This window comes from Hemitrygon akajei, chromosome 30, assembly GCF_048418815.1.
Source record: "Hemitrygon akajei chromosome 30, sHemAka1.3, whole genome shotgun sequence".
In the NCBI taxonomy this organism is placed as follows: domain Eukaryota; kingdom Metazoa; phylum Chordata; class Chondrichthyes; order Myliobatiformes; family Dasyatidae; genus Hemitrygon; species Hemitrygon akajei.
The window spans coordinates 43,179,458-43,203,560 of record NC_133153.1 but is presented as its reverse complement, the minus strand read 5'-3'; the positions used below and the strand labels follow the sequence as shown (position 1 = coordinate 43,203,560).

Here is a 24,103-nt window from a genome sequence, read left to right as displayed (position 1 = left end):
TGGCTGATCAACTACTATCAATACCCGGTTCCTGCCTTGTCCCCATATCCCTTGATTCCCCTATCCATAAGATACCTATCTAGCTCCTTCTTGAAAGCATCCAGAGAACTGGCCTCCACTACCTTCCGAGGCAGTGCATTCCAGACCCCCACAACTCTCTGGGAGAAGAAGTTTTTCCTTAACTCTGTCCTAAATGACCTACCCCTTATTCTCAAACCATGCCCTCTGGTACTGGACTCTCCCAGCATCTGGAACATATTTCCTGCCTCTATCTTGTCCAATCCCTTAATAATCTTACATGTTTCAATCAGATCCCCTCTCAATCTCCTTAATTCCAGCGTGTACAAGCCCAGTCTCTCTAACCTCTCTGCGTAAGACAGTCCAGACATCCCAGGAATTAACCTCGTGAATCTATGCTGCACTTCCTCTACAGCCAGGATGTCCTTCCTTAACCCTGGAGACCAAAACTGTACACAATACTCCAGGTGTGGTCTCACCAGGGCTCTGTACAAATGCAAGAGGATTTCCTTGCTCTTGTACTCAATTCCCTTTGTAATAAAGGCCAACATTCCATTAGCCTTCTTCACTGCCTGCTGCACTTGCTCATTCACCTTCAGTGACTGATGAACAAGGACTCCTAGATCTCTTTGTATTTCTCCCTTACCTAACTCTACACCATTCAGATAATAATCTGCCTTCCTGTTCTTACTCCCAAAGTGGATAACCTCACACTTATTCACATTAAACGTCATCTGCCAAGTATCTGCCCACTCACCCAGCCTATCTAAGTCACCTTGAATTCTCCTAGAACCAAAAACAGAAATGAAGGCACAGATTATAGAGTCAGAGGGCCATTCAGCCCACTACATCCCTGCTGACCAATCAGCATCCATTATATCACACCCAGCTCACACAGTCAGAAGGGTTCTTGTATTCATCCACCTGAATCAGGCTTGTTATGAGGGACGTACTGTAGTTGTAAAATTTGTTGTTTTGTGGCAGCAGTACAGTGTAACACATTACAAATTAATGCAAGTTACAGAAAAAATAAATAAAGGGTAGTGCAAAATAAATATATTTAATTTTTTTCATTTATGGGATGTGGGTGTCACCAGCTAAGCCAGCATTTATTGTCCATCCCTAGAAAATAAATATTGCTGAGGAGGAATAGTGAGGTAATGTTTAAGGGGTCATGGGCTGGTAGAAATCTGATGGCAGAGAGGAAGAAGCTGTTTCTAAATAACTGAGAATGGGTCTTCAGGCTCCTGTCCCTCCTCTCTGACAGTAGCAGTGAGAAGAGGACATGTCCTATACACTTCGAGTGACTCAGCCTCCAGCACTTGTCTCTGGCAGTGTGTTCCAGGCCCTAACCTGGGTGAAGATGATCTCCCCCCCCCCCCTTAGATCCTCTGCACATCTCTGACCCCTCAACCTGGGTCTGAGTCTCTACATGTGATGAAGGGAAGATCTCTCTGCACCCTTCACTTTGTAATCATGTTCCCTGTTAGCCTCTGCAATCTCTCCTTGTGTGCAAACGCTCTTCCCAGGCAACTCCCTGGGAAATCTCCTCGTCATCCTCTCCAGCATTATCACTTCCTTCCTGTAACACGGTGACCAGAACTGCACATAGGACTCACTATGGCTTTGTATTAACCTTCCTACCGCTGTATCCAACAGCTCAACTATTGAAGGCCACTACCCCTTAATGCCCTCTTCTTCTTCTTGTTTTAATGGTGCATTACCGCTCCGGAGTGTGGATCACACACACACACACACACACACACACACACACACACACACACACACACACACACACACACACACACACACACACACACACACACACACACACACACACACACACACACACACACACACACACACACACACACACACACACACACCCACCCCCAATCTACACTTTATCCTTCCTTCTTTGGCCATCCTAGTACCCTATTTCTGCTTATCCATCATATCCTATTTAAAAAAACCCTGTATCCCTTAAGAAAGCTAAAAGCACCCTGACCCCTGTGCTCTTTCACCCATGCCCAGTAACCCTTTTAATGTGAATTCCTGCACCACCAATTCCCTTAGATTAATTCTCATCATCTCTCTCTGTATCCCATACTTACTGCAACTCAGAACTACATGTTCTACTAACTCCTCTTCCTGAGATTCCTCACACAATCCTGTCTGGTGTTTCCCCACCATTTTCAATGTTTTGTTTAGTGCACAGTGCCCCAGCCTTAACCTAGTCCACACGGTTTCCTCTCTTCTGTATAATGCCCTCCTAAAGAAAGAAAGAAAGATTGTAAAGACGAGATCAGTTTTGTTTGTCACACGGACATTGAAACGTCCAGTGAAATGCTTTGTTTTTGTCAAATCAAATCAGTGAAGATTGTGCTGGGCTGCCCACAAGTGTCGCCATGTTTCTGGTGCCAACACAGCTTGCCCACAGTTTACTAACCCCACAGGAAACCGGAAACCCACAGTCACAGGGAGACCACACAAGCTCCTTCCAGTCTGGCAGAATTTGAAACCTGATCTTTGTGTACTGTAAGGCTACCATGGCGCCCAAATTCTTCAGGAGAGCCCTGGTCACGTCATGCACCTATGCTACCACCTTCAACCATCTTTGGATTTACACCCTTTGTTCCTCGATAGTCCCTCAGTGCCAGCTGTTCATGGTGTGTGTCCTGACCTCATTAGTGCTTCAGCTCACCCATATCTGCATGAAATTTATCCTGCCATGTCTTGGCCCATCTCACCAAGCAGCCTGTCACCCGGTGGAAAATCTCTCAGTGATGGACCCGTTAGGTGGAAAAGAACAAATGTCATCCCTTTACTCAGAGGAGGGAAACCAAATGAAGTGCAGGGCATTTGGGGATGGGCATGGAGATCTTTGGGATGGGCATGGAGATCCTTAGACCACTTTCCTCAACGTTAAACACAAAAGATTCTGCAGATGCTGGTAATCCAAAGCAACACAGACAAAATGCTGAAGGAACTCAACAGGCCAGACAGCATGAATAAACAGTTGATGTTTGGGCCAAGACCCTTAGTCAGGACTGGAAAGAAAGGGCGCAGACTGTGTCACAAAAGGCCAGATCTAGCAGTGACCACCTGTTTAATTTGATTTCTCATTCTCATTCCAACATGTCAGTACATGGTCTTCTCCCCCGCTGTGATGAGACCACACTTGGATCGCACGTCACACTCTTTCTGAGCATCCTGCACCCTGATGTGATGAACAAGATTTCTCCAGCTTCCATTAATCTCTCCCCCTCCCCTTTCTCTTGTCATTCCCTCTCACTCCTTCTCTTCTCTTCACCTCCCTCTGGTTCCCTCTCACTCCTTCCCTTCTCCTCACCTCCCTCTGGTTCCCTCTCACTCCGTCCCTTCTCCTCACCTCCCTCTGGTTCCCTCTCACTCCGTCCCTTCTCCTCACCTCCCTCTGGTTCCCTCTCACTCCTTCCCTTCTCCTCACCTCCCTCTGGTTCCCTCTCACTCCTTCCCTTCTCCTCACCTCCCTCTGGTTCCCTCTCACTCCTTCCCTTCTCCTCACCTCCCTCTCACTCCCTCTCACTCCTTCCCTTCTCCTCACCTCCCTCTGGTTCCCTCTCACTCCTTCCCTTCTCCTCACCTCCCTCTGGTTCCCTCTCACTCTGTCCCTTCTCCTCACCTCCCTCTGGTTCCCTCTCACTGTCCCTACTCCTCACCTCCCTCTGGTTCCCTCTCACTCCTTCCCTTCTCCTCAACTCCCTCTGGTTCCCTCTCACTCCCTCTCACTCCTTCCCTTCTCCTCACCTCCCTCTGGTTCCCTCTCACTCCTTCCCTTCTCCTCACCTCCCTCTGGTTCCCTCTCACTCCTTCCCTTCTCCTCACCTCCCTCTGGTTCCCTCTCACTCCTTCCCTTCTCCTCACCTCCCTCTGGTGTCTCTCCTCCTTCCTTTTCTCCCATGGTTCACTCTCCTCTCCTTCTGCACCTCTCACCTCCTAACTTCTTACTTCTTTCCCCGCTCCCCACATGGTCTCTCCTGTCACCTTCCAGCTTTCACTCCTTACTCCCCTGTCTCACTCCCCTGTCTCCCCCTTCCTTTCCAGCGTTTGGTGTGTGTTGTCTCCTCGACAGTAACTGATTCACTACACTGCTCTCTCTTCTCGCTGACAGACGCAGCTAATGGTCTTGAATGATGTTTACCGAGTGATGGCTGTTGACGCGCTGGCATCGTCCCACCCTCTCTCATCTAAGGAGGAAGAGATAAACACGCCTGCCCAGATCAATGAGCTGTTTGACGCCATTTCCTACAGCAAGGTGGGTCTTTCCTTGGGCAGTTACACCTTGTATCGAGAGGACAGGCAGGCAGAGTGGGGGGTGGTGCTCTGTTGGGGAAAAATGAAATCAAATCTTCAGAAAGTGACAACGTAGGGTCGGAAGGTGTTGAATCCTTGTGGATAGGATGAAGGAACTGCAAGGGAAAATCCCACTGATAGGAGTTGTATACAGACCCCTCAAATAGCAGTAAGGATGTGCTCTACAAATTACAACGGGAGGCAGAGAATGCATGTCAAAAGGGCAATGTTACAGTAGTCATGGGGATTTCAATATGCAGATAGATTGGGAAAGTCAGGATGGATTACAGGAGGGGTAATTTGTAGAGTGGATGTGGAGTGGATGTTTCCTGTAGTGGGGAGTCTGGGACCAGAGGGCACAGATAGAGTCGATGTGGAGAGGATGTTTCCTGTAGTGGGGAGTCTAGGACCAGAGGACACAGACAGAGTGGATGTGGAGACGATGTTTCCTATAGTGGGGGAGTACAGGACCAGAGGACACAGACAGAGTGGATGTGGAGTGGATGTTTCCTATAGTGGGGGAGTACAGGACCAGAGGGCACAGATAGAGTGGATGTGGAGTGGATGTTTCCTATAGTGGGGGAGTCTAGGACCAGAGGACACAGACAGAGTGGATGTGGAGTGGATGTTTCCTATAGTGGGGGAGTACAGGACCAGAGGACACAGACAGAGTGGATGTGGAGTGGATGTTTCCTATAGTGGGGGAGTACAGGACCAGAGGACACAGACAGAGTGGATGTGGAGTGGATGTTTCCTATAGTGGGGAGTCTAGGACCAGAGGACCCAGACAGAGTGGATGTGGAAAGGATGTTTCCTATAGTGGGGGAGTCTAGGACCAGAGGGCACAGACTCAGAATAGTGGGATGCCTATTTAGAACGGAGATGAGGAGGAATTTCTTTAGCCCGATGGTGGTGAATCTGTGGAGCTTGTTGTTACAGGCAGCTGTGGAGGCCCAGTCATTGGGTATATTTGAGGCAGAGGTTGAAAGATTCCTGATTGGTCAGGTCATGAAGGGATATGGGAGAAGGCAGGAGGTTGGGGGCTGAGGGAGAAATGGATCAGCCATTATAAACTGACAAGACAGACTCGATGAGCCAAATGGCCTAATTCTGCTCCATACCTTATGAACAGATATAGTGCAGTGTTCTGTGTAACTAACATTCTGATGCCGAACTGCATTGGTTTCTTTGCAGGGAGGATCAGTTCTCCGCATGTTGTCCAACTTCCTCACGGAAAAAGTCTTTGTTTCTGGCCTGAAAGTAAGTTTCAAGTTGACTTGTTTCGATTCAATTCCATTCGGGTTTTACTGTCATTTAGCCGCATCTAACCTGTCATCAATACAGCCAGACCAGACAGTGTTACTCTGGAGTCAAGGTGCAAAACACAGCACCAACAGTCACACACAGCATCACAATCACTCGGTAAAGGGATCCAAAGCCCGTGGCACCAACACTGGAGCACCAGACTGCAGCCTGGACAGTGGAGCGCACCGGGCCCGACTCCGCACCCCTCCCCCACCCCCCACTGTGGGGACACTGCACCTTGAGGCCCAGTCCTTGCATAAATGAGACCTATAGAATATACTTGTATAGAGTCCAGACTGTACACCGAAGCAACTGATTTGAAATCTGCAGCAGTTTGCTGACTTTGTCCAATTTTTCTTTCCACACAGAAATACCTCACGAAATATTCCTATGGCAACACTGTGTACTCCGATCTCTTTGATGAGCTCCAGCAGGTCTGTACTTTCAGTGATAAATGTGACTCCCTGTAAAAACTCGGTCTGGGTCTGAGTGTCAGGTGACTGTGGTCACGACCCCTCTGCCAGTCTCGGTCTCCATGGCAGACGAACTCACGTTTATCATGTCTCCAGATCGTCCATTTTCCAGTCCCGGCTGTTCCCTTCACACAGTTTCAAGCCATTTTTTTAGCTGAACTCTGCCCTGTGGCTAGTCCTGTTTCACAATTCAGAGTTCAGAGTTCAATTCCGCTCTCTGTAAGGAGTCTGCACGTCCTCCCCACGGAATATGAGGGTTTTCTCCCACAGTCCAAAGACGTACCGGCCAGTAGGTTAATTGGTGATTGTAAATTGTCCTGTGGTTAAATCGGGGGTTGCTAGAAGCTGGAAAACCCTATTCCAGTTGTATGTCTGAATAATCAGAGCAGCAAGTGACCAGAGAGAGGGACGAGACTGACCTTTGTCACATGGGTGAGTTGGGTCAAAGGCTTGAGTTGGTGCTGGGTGAGAAGAGGGTAAACCCATCCTCACAGAACTGGGGCCAGCAGCCCAGTGCCAGAGACACAGTTTCCTGGCTGTGTGTGGAGTGGATGGTCCCTCTCCTGTACAGGGACCCGGAGCGATGCTGGTCTCAGGCCACGTGTACACCTCCCTGTAACTGAGGAACTTTCTGTTCTAGGCTGCCGCCGAGAAGGTCCCGCTGCCAAAGACGGTCAATGAAATAATGAATCGATGGACACTGCAGATGGGTTTCCCGGTGCTCACCATCAATACAAATAATGGAAACATCAAACAGCAACATTTCCTTCTTGATCCTAAATCAAATGTGACACGTCCGTCAGTGTTTGAGTAAGTCTGTTAACTGGGAGAGAGCAATCTAGACTTTGATATATACAATTCCTGTAAACATTTTGTCTGAATGAGACTGCGCCACTTCACGTCCCCCAGGGTCTATAATGAGCATTTTGTTAAGATTAGCTTTATTTGTCACGTGTACAGTGAAACACCAAAACATTTAGTGAAACGCATTCACGGTCAGCACCCTCCGAGGATGTGCGGGGGGCAGCCGGCGAGTGTCACTAACACAGCACACCCGCGACTCACCAACCCTAACCCGTACATATTGGGAATATGGGAGGGAACTGGAGCATGCGGAGGAAACGCGCAGTCATGAGGAGAGCTTTCAGAGACCAGCAGGGATTGAACTCTGGTTTCTGGCGTCATGAAAAACAGGACCAGGTAGAGTGAGGCAAAGCCATGGAACATTCACCTGGTCTCACCTGGACATCCAAGCTGCCAGTTCAAGGTGCTTGTGCAGAGGGAGGGGCTCTGCGACGTGTCCGTCTGAGGGTCTGCGATGTGTCTGGCCGTCTGTGATGTGTCCATCTGGGGGACTGCGATGTGTCTGTCTGGCTGTCTGCGATGTGTCCATCTGAGGTTCTGCGATGTGTCTGTCTGGCTGTCTGTGATGTGTCTGTCTGGGGGTCTGCGATGTGTCTGTCTGGCTGTCTGTGATGTGTCTGTCTGGCTGTCTGTGATGTGTCTGTCTGGGGTTCTGCGATATGTCTGTCTGGGGGTCTGCGATATGGTTGGAGTGGACCTAGTTTCTGGTGACCGAGCCGTGGAGGACATCCCAAGCTGTGATCAGGGTTCAGTTCCCAGGAAATCGCCAGTTGTCACGATCAATAACAGGCTCCGTTGCCTCTTCTCTTCCAGTTACACCTGGATTGTGCCAATTCAGTGGATGAAGAATAACTCAAAAGCCAATTTAACCTGGTTACTGCAAAAGGAAGGTATGCATTCAACAAGAAGGAACTTCTCCCTCCCGGGAGAGGGGGTGCTGAGGGATGCAAGAGGGACAAATTTGGTCTACACCAACCGTACCAGCTGTCCATCAGACTCGTTACTGCAACTACACCCCCCCCCCCCCCCCCGTTGCCTGGTCGACCCCCTTCCCTCTGTCGCCTGTTCGACCCTCCCCCTCCCTCCGCTTAGTCAATCCCCTCCCTCCTGTTGCCTGGTTGACCCCTCCCCCCGTCACCTGGTCGACCCTCCCCCTCCGTGGCCTGTTCGCCCCCTCCTCCATCACCCACCTCCCCTTCTGTCACCTGACCCACCCTCCATCCCTTGCCCCTCCCTACATCACCTGCCCCCTCTGATGCCCCCCTCTGTTGCACTCACTCTCTCTTGTCCCCCCCTTCCTGACCAGGGCAGTGGGGCACCTACCCACACATCCTCAAGACCATTGCAGAAATCTGCTGTTTCCTTCAGAGTTGCCTCTCTGCTGTGACCCCTTCATGAGGTAATCCCCTTGGACAGTGTGCCTTCTCTGGTGACCCCTCACCTCTCCCTCCTGCCATAGGCGTGGAATGGGGTGCCTGTCTGCCTCTCTCCAGGGCAGCCACCTGATGCACATTCCAGGGTTCATGAAGTGGTGCTGGGAATCTGTTCTGCCGGGACATCTCAGAGAGATTCAGCAGGGAGAGAGGCCCTTTGGCCCAGACCATTACATGCTGACCAACATTCCTGTCGAAACTAATCCCATGCACTGGCATCCCTCTGACCCTTTCCTGTCCACTTACCTATCCAAACATAAACACAAGAGTTTCTGCAGATGTTGGAAGTTTAGAGCAACACACAAGATGCTGGAGGAATTCAGCAGATCAGACAGCATCAATGGAAATGAATAAACAGTTGACATTTTGGGCCGAGACTCTTCTTTAGGACTTTTAAATTTCAGACATTGTTACTTTACCTGCCTCAGCCACACCTTCTCCTGCAGCTTAACCACACTCAGAGAGAAGAAGTTTACCCTCAGGTTCCTATTTAGTCTCTCCCCTCTTACCCTAAACCTGTACCTTCTGGTTGTTGATGCTCTGGGAAAGAGACAGTGCGTTCAGCCAGACTATGGCACATGTGGTTTGATCAGTGCCTTCGACATGTGAAATGCCTCCATCCTCTCCTATCAAGCCTGACGGGCTGTGTGCCCCGTCACCGTTCAAGTGTGTGGGACGTGGGAGAGGCCGAGGTTTTGATTTGGGACGTGGAGTCATTCCAGGCCTGAGACCATCTGCTCTCAGTGTGACTGATGACAACCTGATAGCAGGTTGTTGAGATTTCGGAAAGGTATCTTTGCCCAATCCGTCAGAATGTGTCAGAGAAACTCAGCCGGTTGGGCAGCAGTTGTGAAAGAGGAAAGAGAGGTGATATTTCAAGTAGAGATTCGGGTTTTATTCAGATTTATTTACGCGTGCACGGTGAAATGAGCGGTTTGTGTTAACAGCCAACACACCCAAGGGCATGCTGGGGGCAGCCCGCAAGGGTCACCCCACACTCCAGCGCCAGCACAGCATGTCCACAACGCTCGGCAGAACAACACGGAACACACCCAAGCAACAAAACAGATCTCATTCCCCTCCCCCACGCACTGACAGTTCCAACCCCGTGTCAGCTCTCGGCACCTCCAGTCTCCTGGCTTTGCCCCGTGTCAACTCTCTGCACCTCCAGTCTCCTGGCTTTGCCCCATGTCAGCTCTCTGCACCTCCAGTCTCCTGGCTTTGCCCCATGTCAGCTCTCTGCACCTCCAGTCTCCTGGCTTTGCCCCATGTCAGCTCTCTGCACCTCCAGTCTCCTGGCTTTGCCCCATGTCAGCTCTCTGCACCTCCAGTCTCCTGGCTTTGCCCCATGTCAGCTCTCTGCACCTCCAGTCTCCTGGCTTTGCCCCATGTCAGCTCTCTGCACCTCCAATCTCCTGGCTTTGCCCCATGTCAGCTCTCTGCACCTCCAGTCTCCTGGCTTTGCCCCATGTCAGCTCTCTGCACCTCCAATCTCCTGGCTTTGCCCCATGTCAGCTCTCTGCACCTCCAGTCTCCTGGCTTTGCCCCATGTCAGCTCTCTGCACCTCCAATCTCCTGGCTTTGACCACTGAGCTTTGATTTCTGGACTTCTGATGGACTGTGGGGCTTTGGTAGAAACATAGAAAACCTACACAATACAGGCCCTTCGGCCCACAGAGTTGTGCTGACATATCCCAACCTTAGAAATTACTAGGCTTACCCCATAGCCCTCTATTTTACTAAGCTCCATGTACCTATCTAAAAGTCTGTTAAAAAGACCCTACCGTATCTGCCTCCACCACCATTACTGGCAGCCCATTCCATGCACTCACCACTCTGAGTAAAAAACTTACCCCTGATATCTTCTCTGTACCTACTCCCCACCACCTTAAACCTGTAAACCTGTGTCCTCTTGTGGCAACCATTTCAGCCCTGGGAAAAAGCCTCTGACTATCCACATGATCAATGCCTCTCATCATCTTGTACACCTGTATCAGGTCACCGCTCATCCTCCGTCGCTCCGAGGAGAAAAGGCCGAGAAATGGTCTGCTAGAGGGCTGGTTCGTGTCGGTTTCTGGTGCCTCAGTAAAGCAGCCAGCATACTCAGAAGACCATGAGAACATCGGAGCAGAATTAGGCTGTTCAGCCCGTCAACTCTGCTCCACCATTCTATCATGGCTGATCCTGGATCCCAGTCAACCCCCACACACCTGCCTTCTTGCTATATCCTTTGATGCCCTGACCGATCAGGAAAACAATCAGCTTCCACCTTAAATACACACACAGACTTGGCCTCCACCACAGTCCGTGGCAGAGTATTGCACAGATTCACCAAGACCTCACCCACCCCAGACATTCCCCCCCCCCCCCCCCACTGGGCAGCAGATGCAAAAGCCCGGAAGCTCCTACCACCAGACTCGAGGACAGCTTCTCCCCGCCGTTATGAGAGCATAGAGGCTTCCCTAGCATGACGAGCTGGACACAAACTCAGAGACTTGTGACCTTGCACTTTATTGTCTGCCCGCACGGCACTCTCTCTGTAGCTGCTACACTTTATTCTGCATACCTTGCTCTACCTCAGCGCACTGTGCAACAGAACGTAGAACAGTGCAGACCCTTTAATCTACTCCGAGATCAATATCATCCTTCCCTCCCACATAACCCTCCATTTTTCTATCATCCATGTTTGTACCTAAATGTCTCTTAAATGTCCCTAATGTATCTGCCTTTTAGCACCACCCCTGGCACTCACCACTCTCTGTGTAAACAAAACACCTACCTCTGACATCCCACCCCCCACATTTTCCACCAGTCGCTTTAAAATTATGCCCCCTCGAATCACACAATGAACTGGTCTGTAGGAGCTTTTCACTGTTCCTCAGTATGGTTACAGTAAACAGATAGAATCAGAACTGGGTTCCATATCACTGGCATGTTGTCTTTGCAGCAGCCCTACACTGCAATAGAGAATAACAGAAACTGTAAATTAGATTATTAATTATCCGCTGCAGTGAGTAATCAGTTTGTACGTTCTCCCCGTGACAGTGCGACATGTCCTGGGTGATGGGGATCCCTTGCTGATGGACGCTGCCTTTTTGAGGCTTTGCCTTTTGAAGATGGGAGCATTTCAATTTCCAGTTTTTCACTTCTGTCCCCATGCAGAAACCAAGTCAGAGATGACATCCACTGGGACAGACTGGGTGCTGGCCAATATTGACGTCGTTGGGTATTACCGCGTGAACTACGATGACAGAAACTGGAAGAACCTTATCCAACAATTGCAAACCAACCACGAGGTGAGTACACCTCCTCTGCCTGCTGTGATGGTTAGGGAGCTGGTGGTGCAGTCTCCTCAGTAGGTGGGCCCTCAGCAGGGAGTAAGCAAGGCTGATGGAATGACAGGAATGTTTTTGTTTGGAAATGCAGCCAGCCCACCCATGTGGCCAATTAAGCTAATAATCGGTACCCCTTTGGAATGTGAGACGAATCCAGAGCACTCGGAGGAAACCACACGTACAAACTCCTCACCGACGGTTTGGAAAAGTCTCTGGCTGTCCTTTCAGTCTATGCCTCTTATCATCTTGCTTGCTGAATTAGTAAAGGGTTGGACTAACCACTACACTACCCCGTCAGCTCCTCTTTCAGAGACACCAGGAGAATCTGGCTGCAGGAAGCTGAGGCTAGAGCCAGTCTCTATAATATATCTGTGTAGAGAAGGATGCTGCCCGGATTAGACAGATGTCTTATGAAGAAAGGTTGACTGGGCTAGGGCTTTTCTCTTTGGAGAGAAGGAGGATGAGAGGAGGTGTACAAGATGATAAGAGGCATAGATTGAGCGGACAGCCAGAGACTTTTCCCTTGGGGGAAATGGCTGTTACAACGGGGCATAATTTTAAGGTGATTAGAGGAAGGTACACACAGAGGTCAGAGGTAAGCTGTTTACAGAGCGTGGTGGGTGTGTGCAACACCCTGCTGGGGTGCTGGCTGAGGCAGCATTAGGGTTAGGGTTAGGGTTAGGGTTAGGGTTAGGGTTAGGGTTAGGGTTAGGGTTAGGGTTAGGGTTAGGGTCCGCATTAGGGTTAGGGTTAGGGTTAGGGTTAGGGTTAGGGTTAGGGTTAGGGTTAGGGTTAGGGTTAGGGTCCGCATTAGGGTTAGGGTTAGGGTTAGGGTTAGGGTTAGGGTTAGGGTTAGGGTCCGCATTAGGGTTAGGGTTAGGGTTAGGGTTAGGGTTAGGGTTAGGGTTAGGGTTAGGGTTAGGGTCCGCATTAGGGTTAGGGTTAGGGTTAGGGTTAGGGTTAGGGTCCGCATTAGGGTTAGGGTTAGGGTTAGGGTTAGGGTTAGGGTTAGGGTTAGGGTTAGGGTTAGGGTTAGGGTTAGGGTTTAGGGTTAGGGTTAGGGTTAGGGTTAGGGTTAGGGTTAGGGTTAGGGACATTGAAGAAATTCTTCTATAACCACACGGATGATAGGACAAGGGATGGGCCATGTCAGACGGCAGGGTGAGGTTGATCGTGGAATAGGTTAAAAAGTCGGCACAAAGTTGTGGGCTGAATAGCCTGTACTGTTCTATGCTCTATCATACAGTGCATTGCTGTAGACAACTTTCACCAGCTTTGGTGTGTGGTTTGCCATTCAGTATAGTTCAAAGTATTTCCCAACCAGGCAGGTTCTTATCTGCTGTCATTTTCAGTGTCCTCCTCTCACTACACTGCCAGTGGTCAGTGCCGTGCCCACCTCCCACTATACCTCCAGTGGTCAGTGCCGTGATCACCTCTCATTACACTGCCAGTGGTCAGTGCTGTGATCACCTCTCACCACACTGCCAGTGGTCAGTGCCGTGATCACCTCTCACTACACTGCCAGTGGTCAGTGCCACACCCACCTCTCACTACACTGCCAGTGGTCAGTGCTGTGATCACCTCTCACTACACTGCCAGTGGTCAGTGCCACACCCACCTCTCAGTACACTGCCAGTGATCAGTGCCACACCCACCTCTCACTACACTGCCAGTGGTCAGAGCTACGCCCTCCTCTAACTACACTGCCAGTGGTCAGTGCCATGCCAACCTCTCACTACACTGCCAGTGGTCAGAGCTACGCCCTCCTCTCACTACACTGCCAGTGGTCAGTGCCGTGCCAACCTCTCACTATACTGCGGGTGGTCAGTGCCAGGGTCACCTCTCACTACACTGCCAGTGGTCAGAGCTATGTCCTCCTCTCACTACACTGCCAGTGGTCAGTGCCGTGATCACCTCTCACTACACTGCCAGTGGTCAGTGCCATGCCAACCTCTCACTACACTGCCAGTGGTCAGAGCTACGCCCTCCTCTCACTACACTGCCAGTGGTCAGTGCCGTGATCACCTCTCACTACACTGCCAGTGGTCAGTGCCATGCCAACCTCTCACTACACTGCCAGTGGTCAGAGCTACGCCCTCCTCTCACTACACTGCCAGTGGTCAGTGCTGTGATCACCTCTCACTACACTGCCAGTGGTCAGTGCCACGCCCACCACTCACTACACTGCCAGTGGTCAGTGCCGTGCCAACCTCTCACTACACTGCCATTGGTCAGTGCCGTGCCCACCTCTCACTACACTGCCATTGGTCAGTGCCGTGCCCACCTCTCACTACACTGCCAGTGGTCAGTGCCGTGCCAACCTCTCACTATACTGCGGGTGGTCAGTGCCGGGGTCACCTCTCACTACACTGCCAGTGGTCAGTGCCACGCCTTCCTCTCACTACACTGCCAGTGGTCAGTGCAGTGATCACCTCTCACTACACTGCCAGTGGTCAGTGCCACACCCACCTCTCACTACACTGCCAGTGGTCAGAGCTACGCCCTCCTCTCACTACACTGCTAGTGGTCAGTGCTGTGATCACCTCTCACTACACTGCCAGTGGTCAGTGCCACACCCACCTCTCACTACACTGCCAGTGGTCAGTGCTGTGATCACCTCTCACTACACTGCCAGTGGTCAGTGCCACACCCACCTCTCACTACACTGCCAGTGGTCAGAGCTACGCCCTCCTCTCACTACACTGCTAGTGGTCAGTGCTGTGATCACCTCTCACTACACTGCCAGTGGTCAGTGCCGTGATCACCTCTCACTACACTGCCAGTGGTCAGTGCCACACCCACCTCTCACTACACTGCCAGTGGTCAGTGCTGTGATCACCTCTCACTACACTGCCAGTGGTCAGTGCCACACCCACCTCTCACTACACTGCCAGTGGTCAGTGCCACGCCCACCTCTCACTACACTGCCATTGGTCAGTGCCACACCCACCTCTCACTACACTGCCAGTGGTCAGTGCCGTGATCACCTCTCACTACACTGCCAGTGGTCAATGCCACACCCACCTCTCACTACACTGCCAGTGGTCAGTGCTGTGATCACCTCTCACTACACTGCCAGTGGTCAGTGCCACACCCACCTCTCACTACACTGCCAGTGGTCACTGCCGTGCCCACCTCTCACTACACTGCCATTGGTCAGTGCCGTGCCCACCTCTCACTACACTGCCAGTGGTCAGTGCCACGCCCACCTCTCACTATACTGCGGGTGGTCAGTGCCGGGGTCACCTCTCACTACACTGCCAGTGGTCAGTGCCACGCCTTCCTCTCACTACACTGCCAGTGGTCAGTGCCACGCCTTCCTCTCACTACACTTCCAGTGGTCAGTGCTGTGATCACCTCTCACTACACTGCCAGTGGTCAGTGCCACACCCACCTCTCACTACACTGCCAGTTGTCAGTGCTGTGATCACCTCTCACTACACTGCCAGTGGTCAGTGCCGTGATCACCTCTCACTACACTGCCAGTGGTCAGTGCCACACCAACCTCTCACTACACTGCCAGTGGTCAGTGCCGTGCCAACCTCTCACTACACTGCCAGTGGTCAGTGCCGTGATCACCTCTCATTACACTGCCAGTGGTCAGTGCCGTGATCACCTCTCACTACACTGCCAGTGGTCAGTGCCACGCCCACCTCTCACTATACTGCGGGTGGTCAGTGCCGGGGTCACCTCTCACTACACTGCCAGTGGTCAGTGCCATGCCCTCCTCTCACTACACTGCCAGTGGTCAGTGCCGTGATCACCTCTCACTACACTGCCAGTGGTCAGTGCCGTGATCACCTCTCATTACACTGCCAGTGGTCAGTGCTGTGATCACCTCTCACCACACTGCCAGTGGTCAGTGCCGGGGTCACCTCTCAATACACTGCCAGTGGTCAGTGCCACGCCCTCCTCTCACTACACTGCCAGTGGTCAGTGCCGTGATCACCTCTCACCACACTGCCAGTGGTCAGTGCTGTGATCACCTCTCACTGCACTGCCAGTGGTCAGTGCCGTGATCACCTCTCACTACACTGCCAGTGGTCAGTGCCACGCCTTCCTCTCACTACACTGCCAGTGGTCAGTGCTGTGATCACCTCTCACTACACTGCCAGTGGTCAGTGCCGTGATCACCTCTCATTACACTGCCAGTGGTCAGTGCCACGCCCACTTCTCACTACACTGCCACAGGCCAGTGCCGTGATCACCTCTCACCACACTGCCAGTGGTCAGTGCCACACCCACTTCTCACTACACTGCCACAGGCCAGTGCTGTGATCACCTCTCACTAGACTGCGAGTGGTCAGTGCCGTGATCACCTCTCACTAGACTGCGAGTGGTCAGTGCCGTGATCACCTCTCACCACACTGCCAGTGGTCAGTGCCGTGATCACCTCTCACTACACTACAAGATGGAGCCGTTCATACTGTAACTGAACAGTCTCTAGCTCTGGGCAGTCACTGTACCTTTCAAAGGAAGTGTTTTTGTTTTATTTTCTAGGTTATACCGGTATTAAACAGAGCCCAGATAATTGATGACTCTTTCAATCTCGCAAGGTAAGCTGGTTACAGGTTGAGTGTGTGAAATCAGAGCAGTCAAACGAAGTAATAAAGTCTGATACTATCGGATGCTGCATTCTGTGAAATAAGTATGATTGTGGAGAAAGGGTCTATGATGTCTGAATCCAGGTGTGGACACTATTTGAGCTGAGACAGAGGAGCAGCAAACAGTTTTCATTTCCTCGGTGCCAAGCAATATATAACGTGCCCAGCAGTGGTTTGCATGCGGATTCCCCCCCCCGCCCCCCGCCGCACACAGACATCACCTTCCCACCGTCCCCCGCGCACGCAGCCTGCACGTCCTCAAAGTTCAAGATAAATTTATTATTAAAGTTCATAGGTGTTACCGTAAACTTCCAAGATTCATTTTCTTGTAGGCATTTACTGGAAAAAAGATACAATAGAATTTACAAAATACTATATATAAACAGGCAAAAAAATGACAAGGAACTTGCAAATGATTGCTTTCTGATTTAATTCTCATGAGTATGTTGATGCAAACAGTGAAATTGATAAACAAGAGATTCTGCAGATGCTGAAAATCCAAAGCAACACACACAAAATGCTGGAGGAACTCAGCAAGTCGGGCAGCGTCTATGGAGATGAACAAACAATTGACATTTCGGGCCGAGAGCCGCCTTCAGGGCTGGGAAGGAAGGAGGAGGATGTCAGAATAAAAGGGTGGGGTGAGATGAGGAGGCTGTCTGGAAGGTGATGGGAGAAGCAGGGTGGGGGTGAAAGGTGAAGGGAGGAATCTGATAGGAGAGAAATCCCCAGGAGGGGCTGGTGGCTGTGGTGTTGGCTCTGGGTGAGCACATGGTTGAATCAGAGGGCAGCAGATATCAGAGGGGGAGCAGTGAGAGAGTCTTACTGAACTCCCGTCGAAGAGAAGATTTAAATTTCTTCAAGGTCACTAACCCTCAAAGAGACTTTGCGGCAGAGCAGCAAATCGTAGGCACAAGAAAGTTGTCAGTGACCAACGCACACAGGGATATGGTGGGAAAAGCCCACAGTTGTAATGATAGAGCATTTTTCATATAATGTCATTGAAAATGCTTTCCAAAGGGATATTGCGACATTCTTTATAATGAGTGCCCTCACAGATTTCAGTGTGTGGCCACAATGAACCTGAGTGGTAAAGAGCCCAGGAAAGTGAGCCTGCAGGTCTTTGCTGGGTCACCTACCATTATTGGCCAGGGGCTGCTTACCAAGCAGAATTTAACCGCACCAACCAGGTAACGTGTGGTCAGAGACTTGGTGGCAATGCAGGAAAAAGAGGCCCACCCACCGAATTACGCTTCACGGATAGTGCACAACCTGGACTTTTATTCTGTAGAACACCACGCAGCAACCCCGATTTAACCCCAGCCGAATCACAGGGACAATTTACAATGACCAATTAACCTACCAACCGGTCCATCTTTGGGCTGTGGGAGGAAACCCACGCGGTCAAGGGGGGAGGGCGTACAGACTCCTTGCAGAGCACGTCAGGATTGAACTCCCCTGCCCCGAGCTGTAACAGTGTCACGCTAAACGCCACACCGTGACTTGGGCTGACGTTGCTCGTGCCACGCAAGTTCCAGACGTGCCCGTCCACACTCAGATGTTCAGCGGCCTTATCCGAGCCCCCGGGTCAAGCCCACCTGCAGACTCGCGTCACAAACCACTTGTACCTTCCACTTTGTCACAAAGCTCAGTGGCCACGTTATTTGATACGAGCGTGTTCAGGAGTGGAACCACGTGTAACCTTCTGCTGCTCCAGCTCAGTCAGCCGGTCAGCAGAAAACCACGAGCACGTACCTCCTTTTCCAAACAAAGTGGCCACTCTAAAATCCTAGTAAATCCAAATTAATCTCTAAAAATCTTAATAAATTTAGAGATTAAAGGATGATATGGAATAAAATGTGCAGGAATAAATAAATACCAGCATGCATTATGTATAGTTTTCATAAATTCCATAGTCTTTCTTTATTTCCCTGTGAATGCCTGTAAGAAAATGAATCTTCAGGTAGAATACGGAGATCTTTGATAATAAATTTGCTTTGACCAAGTTTGTTCCAAAGCCTGACTCCTTGGCGGAACTGTCAATTGGCTCTCCAGATTCTCATTTCATAAGGAGCAGAATTAGGCCATTCGGTCCATCGAGTGTGCTCCACCGTTCCGCCATGGCTGGTTTACTATCCCTCTCACCTCATGTCTGCCTTCCTTGGATGTTTCTGAAAGCTAGGGAAACTCAGAGGTCATCAGACTCTAGATGCTGTTTGAGTACCTGACACAGACCAAACAGTCTTCACTCTCTGTAGTAAGGGCTGACAAGCATCATGCTGGCCAAGTTCAGAAACCGCGTCCATTGAGGGGTGTTCTGTGTCATTCGCAGGGCTGAGTACCGCAATACCACGTCAGCGCTGGAAACAACCAGGTACCTGACAAAGGAGCGGGAGTACATCCCATGGGAAGCTGCCCTCAACAACCTGGCCTACCTGAGGGTCATGCTGGACCGCAGCGACGTCTTTGGGAACATGCAGGTAAGGACTCCTGAGGACAAGGTTCATACAGTGGCCTTTATTTCTTACATCCATGAGGTGTAAAAATCTTTACGTTACATCTCCATATAAATGTGCAATGTCATAGTAATTTATAATAATCTGTAATAAATAGAACAGTCAATGTAATATAGAAATACACTCAGATCAGTGTGAGTTCATCAGTCTGATGGCCTGGCAGAAAAAGCTGTCCCGGAGCCTGTTAGTCCTGGCTTTTATGCTGCGGTACTGTCTCCCAGATGGTAGCAGCTGGAATAGATTGTGGTTGGGGTGACTCGAATCCCCAATGATCCTATAGGCGCTTTTTACACATCCTTCCTTGTAAGTATCCTGAATCATGGGAAGTTCACAATTACAGATGTGCTGGGCTGTCTGCACCACTCTCTGCAGAGTCCTGTGATTACGGGAGGTACAGTTCCCATACCAGGCAGTGATGCAGCCAGTCAGGATGCTCTCAATTGTACCCCTGTAGAAAGTTTTTAGGATTTGGGGACCCATACCAAACTTCCTCAACAGTCTGGGGTGAAAGAGATGCTGTTGTGCCTTTCTCACCACACAGCTGGTGTGTACAGACCAGGTGAGGACCTCAGTGATGTGGATGCCGAGGAATTTAAAGCTGTTCACCCTCTCAAACCCAGATCCATTGATGTCAATAGGGGTTAACCTGTCTCCATTCCTCCTGTACTCCACAACCAGCTCCTTTGTATTTGCGACATTGAGGGAGAGGTTGTTTTCTTGACACCACTGTGTCAGAGAGATGACTTCTTCCCTGTGGGCCACCTCGTTATTGTTTGAGATTAGGCCAATCAATGTAGTATCGTCAGCAAATTTAATTAGCAGATGGGTGTACAGAGGGTAAAGGAGGGGGGCTTAGGACACAGCCCTGAGGGACACCTGTGTTGTCTGTCAGAGGGGTGGAGGTGAGGGAGCCCACTCTTACCACTTGCTGGTGATCTGACAGGAAGTCCAGGATCCACAAGGCAGGGTGAAGGCCGAGGTCTCTGAGATTCCTGTCGAGCCTGAATGGAATTATGGTTTTGAATGCTGAACTGTAATCCAAGAACAGCATTCTCACATAAGCATCCTTCTTCTCCAGCTGTGTGAGGACGGTATGTAGAGCAGTGGCTATTGGGTCATCTGTCGGTTGTTATGTCAGTAGGCAAATTGTAGGGGGTCCAGTTTGGGTGGTAGCAAGCTGCAGATGTAGTCCTTAACCATCCTCTCAAAGCATTTGCTTATTATTGAGGTGAGTGCGACAGGACACCAGTCGTTTAGGCATCTTACCTTGGTCTTTCTAGCTACAGGGACGGTGGTGGATAATTTGAAGCCAGAGGGCTCTCTACACTGGGAGAGGGAGAGATTAAAAATGTCTGTAAAATGTTCACAAATAATTTTAATCTCTCCCTCTGGTCTCTCGGGCACAAGTCCGATGTTTAATATGGATACTTCCATGCCAGCTCATTTACATGGCTGAGAACTAATGTCTTCCTTATCGTCCGAGGAGCACTGAGCCTTTGGGGTATTTGCTCCTTGTTTTGGAACACCCTGGGTAGGGCTCTGCATTGTTAACAGGGAGCACAAGGTCAGTGGCTGCTGAGAAATGCTCAGGAGTGTGACAGACTTCATCTAATTCAGAGTGTCTGTTGTAGGAGTTGCCGTTTGAAGGACAGGGTATGTTTTCTGACTAAGAATTTCTTTATTTACACACAGAAATACATGCTCCAGCAGGTGACCCCTTTGTATGATCACTTCAGAATGATTACTCAGAACTGGACACAGCCATTGGAAGGTCATATGGACCAGTAAGTATCAGCTTTGGTTTGCCTGCTGACTTAACAGGGAGGCACTTGCTGTGTTGCTTCTGCGGGTAAATATTAGATTAGCTTGATTTGTCCTATGTATATTAAAATATCAAAACGTATAGTGAAATGTGTTGCTTGATTTGGAATGTGCTGGGAGAGCCCTCAAGTGGGGAACATTCAAAGGAGATTCACGAGAATGATTCCAGGATTGAGAGGCTTGTCATATGAAGAGTGTTTGATGGCTCTGGGCCTGTATTCACTAGAATTTATAAGAATGAGGTGACCTAATTGAAATCTATCGAATGGTAAAAGGCCTCAATAGAATGAATGTGGAAAGGATGTTTTGTTACCAACAGGGCCACCCCACCCCCTCTGCCTTCCTGCTTGCCCTTTCAATACAATGTATCCTTGGACATTAAGCCCTCAGCTATAATCTTCTTTCAGCCATAATTCAGTGATGCCCACAACATCATACATGTCCATCTGTAACTGTGCTACAAGTTCATCACCTTATACTGTATACGGTGTGCATTCAGATACAACACCTTCAGTCCTGTGTTCACCTTGTGCATTGCAACTCATCCTATTGCCTGTAATTTTGCCCTATCATCAGCCTGTCCTTGCTAGAAGTGTCGCTACACACTGTCTCTGTTTGTAACCCCACTATTGCTCTGGTTCCCGTCCCCCACAGAACTGATCCCTCAGTTCAGCTGATGCACCTTGGGCAAGATCCCCATCTAAGTCAGTCCCATTTGCACGAATTTGGCCCATATCGCAATGTCTCACAACACCAGTGACCTGGGTTCGATTCCTGCCGCTGCCTGTAAGAAGATTGTCCATTCTCCCTGTGACTGTGTGGGTTTCCAATGGGTGCTCTGGTTTCCTCCCACAGTCCAAAGACATACAGACTGGTAGGTTAATTGGTGATTGTAAATTGTCCTGTGATTAGGCCAGGGTTAAACTGGGGGATTGCTGGTCAGTGTGGACAGGGAGGGAGGCAGAAGAGGTGGGGGCGTGGTACTGTTGATCAGAGATAGTGTCACGGCTGCAGAAAAGGTGGACGTCATTGAGGGATTGTCCACAGAGTCTCTGTGGGTGGAGGTTAAGAACAGGAACGGGTCAATAACTCTGTGGTTAAGAAGGTATATGGTGTATTGGCCTTTATCAATCGTGGAATTGAATTTAGGAGCTGAGAGGTAATGTTGAGCTACATAGGACCCTGGTCAGACCCCACTTGGAGTACTGTGCTCAGTTCTGGTTGCCTCACTACAGGAAGGATGTGGAAGCCATAGAAAGGGTGCAGAGGAGATTTACAAGGATGTTGCCTGGATTGGGGAGCATGCCTTATGAGAATAGGTTGAGTGAACTCGGCCTTTTCTCCTTGGAGCGAAGGAGGATGAGAGGTGACCTGATAAAGGTGGATAAGATGATGAGAGGCATTGATCGTGTGGATAGTCAGAGGCTTTTCCCCGGGGCTGAAATGGCTAGCACGAGAGGACACAGGTTTAAGGTGCTGGGGGGTAGGTACAAAAGAGATGTCAGGAGTAAGTTTTTTACTCAGAGAGTGGTGAGTGCATGGAATGGGCTGCTGGCAAAGGTGTTGGAGGCGGATACGATAGGGTCTTTTAAGAGGCTTTTAGGTAGGTACATGGAGCTTAGTAAAATAGAGGGCTATAGGTAAGCCTAGTAATTTCTAAGGTAGGGACATGTTCGGCACAACTTTGTGGGCCGAAGAGCCTGTATTGTGCTGTAGGTTTTCTATGTTTCTATGAATGCAGGAGGGCCTACTCTGCGCTGTATCTCAATAAATAAATAAATCACTCCAAACCATTGCTTTGTCTTTCATGTGAAGGCAACTGCATCTTGTCAGGTCTGGAAACAGCTGTGGGTTGCTCTCTGTCTCCATCGTCACAGTGAACAGCTTCTTTCTCTTCTCAGGTACAATGAAATCAATGCCATGAGCGTGGCTTGCTCCTACGGACACGAGGAGTGTCAGAAGACAGCAGAGGAGTTTTTCAGGGACTGGATGAATTCAGGCGATAATAAGTAAGTGTTTTAGATGAAAAGGAAATATCTATGCGGCTAATTAAATGTCATTGTGGGACTGTGGCCTAGTCGCATCGACCATAGCCTACAACTCTCCCATCCACATACCTATCTGAATTCCCCTTAACTGCTGAAATCAAGCTCGTATCCATCACTTCCACTGGCAGCTCATTCCACACTCTGAGTGAAGCAATTCCCCCTCATGTTGCCCTTAAATATTTCACCTTTCACCCTTAACCGATGAGCTCTAGTTCTTGTCTCACCAACCCTCAGTGGAAAAAGCCTGCTTACATTTACCCTACCTATACCCCTCATATTTTTGTATACCTCTATTAAATTTCTCCTCATTCTCCTGTGCTCCAGGGAATAAAGTTCTAAACTATTCAACCTTCCCCCATCACTCTGGTCCTCAAATCCCAGCAACATCCTTGTAAATTTTCTCTGCACACTTTCAAACTTATTGAGATCTTTCCTGGGTGATCAGAACTGCACAAATACTCCAAATTAGCCTCACCAGTGTCTTATACAACTTCAACATAACATCCCATCTCCAGTACTCAATACTTTGATTCTTGAAGGGCAATTCACCAAAACTGTTCTTTAAGACACTTTGTACCTCACTTTCAGGAATTGTAATTTAACATTTCTTTTGAAGTTGTAAACATTCAATTTGGAAGATGTGCTGTGATGTTTTACTGTTGAGGAAAAGGGACAGACAGCCTTGAGTGCCTGGAAGTGAATGAAAAGCTTGTGGTGAAATTCAGAATCAGGTTTAATATCACTGGCACATGTCATGAAATTTCTTGTTTTGAGGAAGCAGTACAGTGCAATGCATAACAATAAAAACTGTAAATTCCAGTAACTACATAAACAATTAAATTAAATAGTTCCAAAAGAGAATAAATTTTTTAAAGAAGAGAAAGTAGTGAGGTAGTATACAGGTGCTCATTGTCCATTCAGAAATCTTTTGGCAGGGTGGGGGTTTGGCAAACTGTTCCTGAAACGTTGAGTGTGTGTCTTCGGACTTCTGTTGCTTCTCCTTGAGAAGAGGCCGTGTTCTGGGTGACGAGGATCCTTAATGATGGATTCCGCCTTTATGAGCCATTGGCTTTTGAAGGTGTCTCGATGCTGGGGAGGCCAGTGCCCCGATGGAGCTGGCTGAGTTTAAAAACTTTGCAGCTTTTTTCGATCCTGTGCAGTGGCTCCTCCGGACCAAATGGTGAGACAACAGTTAGAATGCACTCCACGGTACATCGGCACAACTTCGACCATAGACGTAAGAGCAGAATTAGGCCATTCAGCTCATCCACCATTCCATTATACTTCTCAACACCAGTCTCCTGCCTTCTCATGGTGACCTCTGATGCCCTTACAATGCCACGGCGAGCGT

General features: G+C 49.6%; 1 protein-coding gene across 2 annotated transcripts in view; it reads left to right on the top strand.

The window, feature by feature from the left end:
• Positions 1-24,103, top strand: part of LOC140718698 (aminopeptidase Ey-like) — a 60,448-nt gene that overhangs the window by 28,445 nt on the left and 7,900 nt on the right. For both annotated transcript variants that reach the window (XM_073032753.1, XM_073032754.1), the window contains exons 7-16: positions 4,172-4,315; positions 5,548-5,613; positions 6,027-6,092; positions 6,772-6,941; positions 7,809-7,885; positions 11,591-11,724; positions 16,264-16,319; positions 18,700-18,847; positions 20,576-20,667; positions 22,606-22,713. In XM_073032753.1, the coding sequence (XP_072888854.1) occupies positions 4,172-4,315; positions 5,548-5,613; positions 6,027-6,092; positions 6,772-6,941; positions 7,809-7,885; positions 11,591-11,724; positions 16,264-16,319; positions 18,700-18,847; positions 20,576-20,667; positions 22,606-22,713 (1,061 nt within the window). The remainder of the gene's footprint in view (positions 1-4,171; positions 4,316-5,547; positions 5,614-6,026; positions 6,093-6,771; positions 6,942-7,808; positions 7,886-11,590; positions 11,725-16,263; positions 16,320-18,699; positions 18,848-20,575; positions 20,668-22,605; positions 22,714-24,103) is intronic.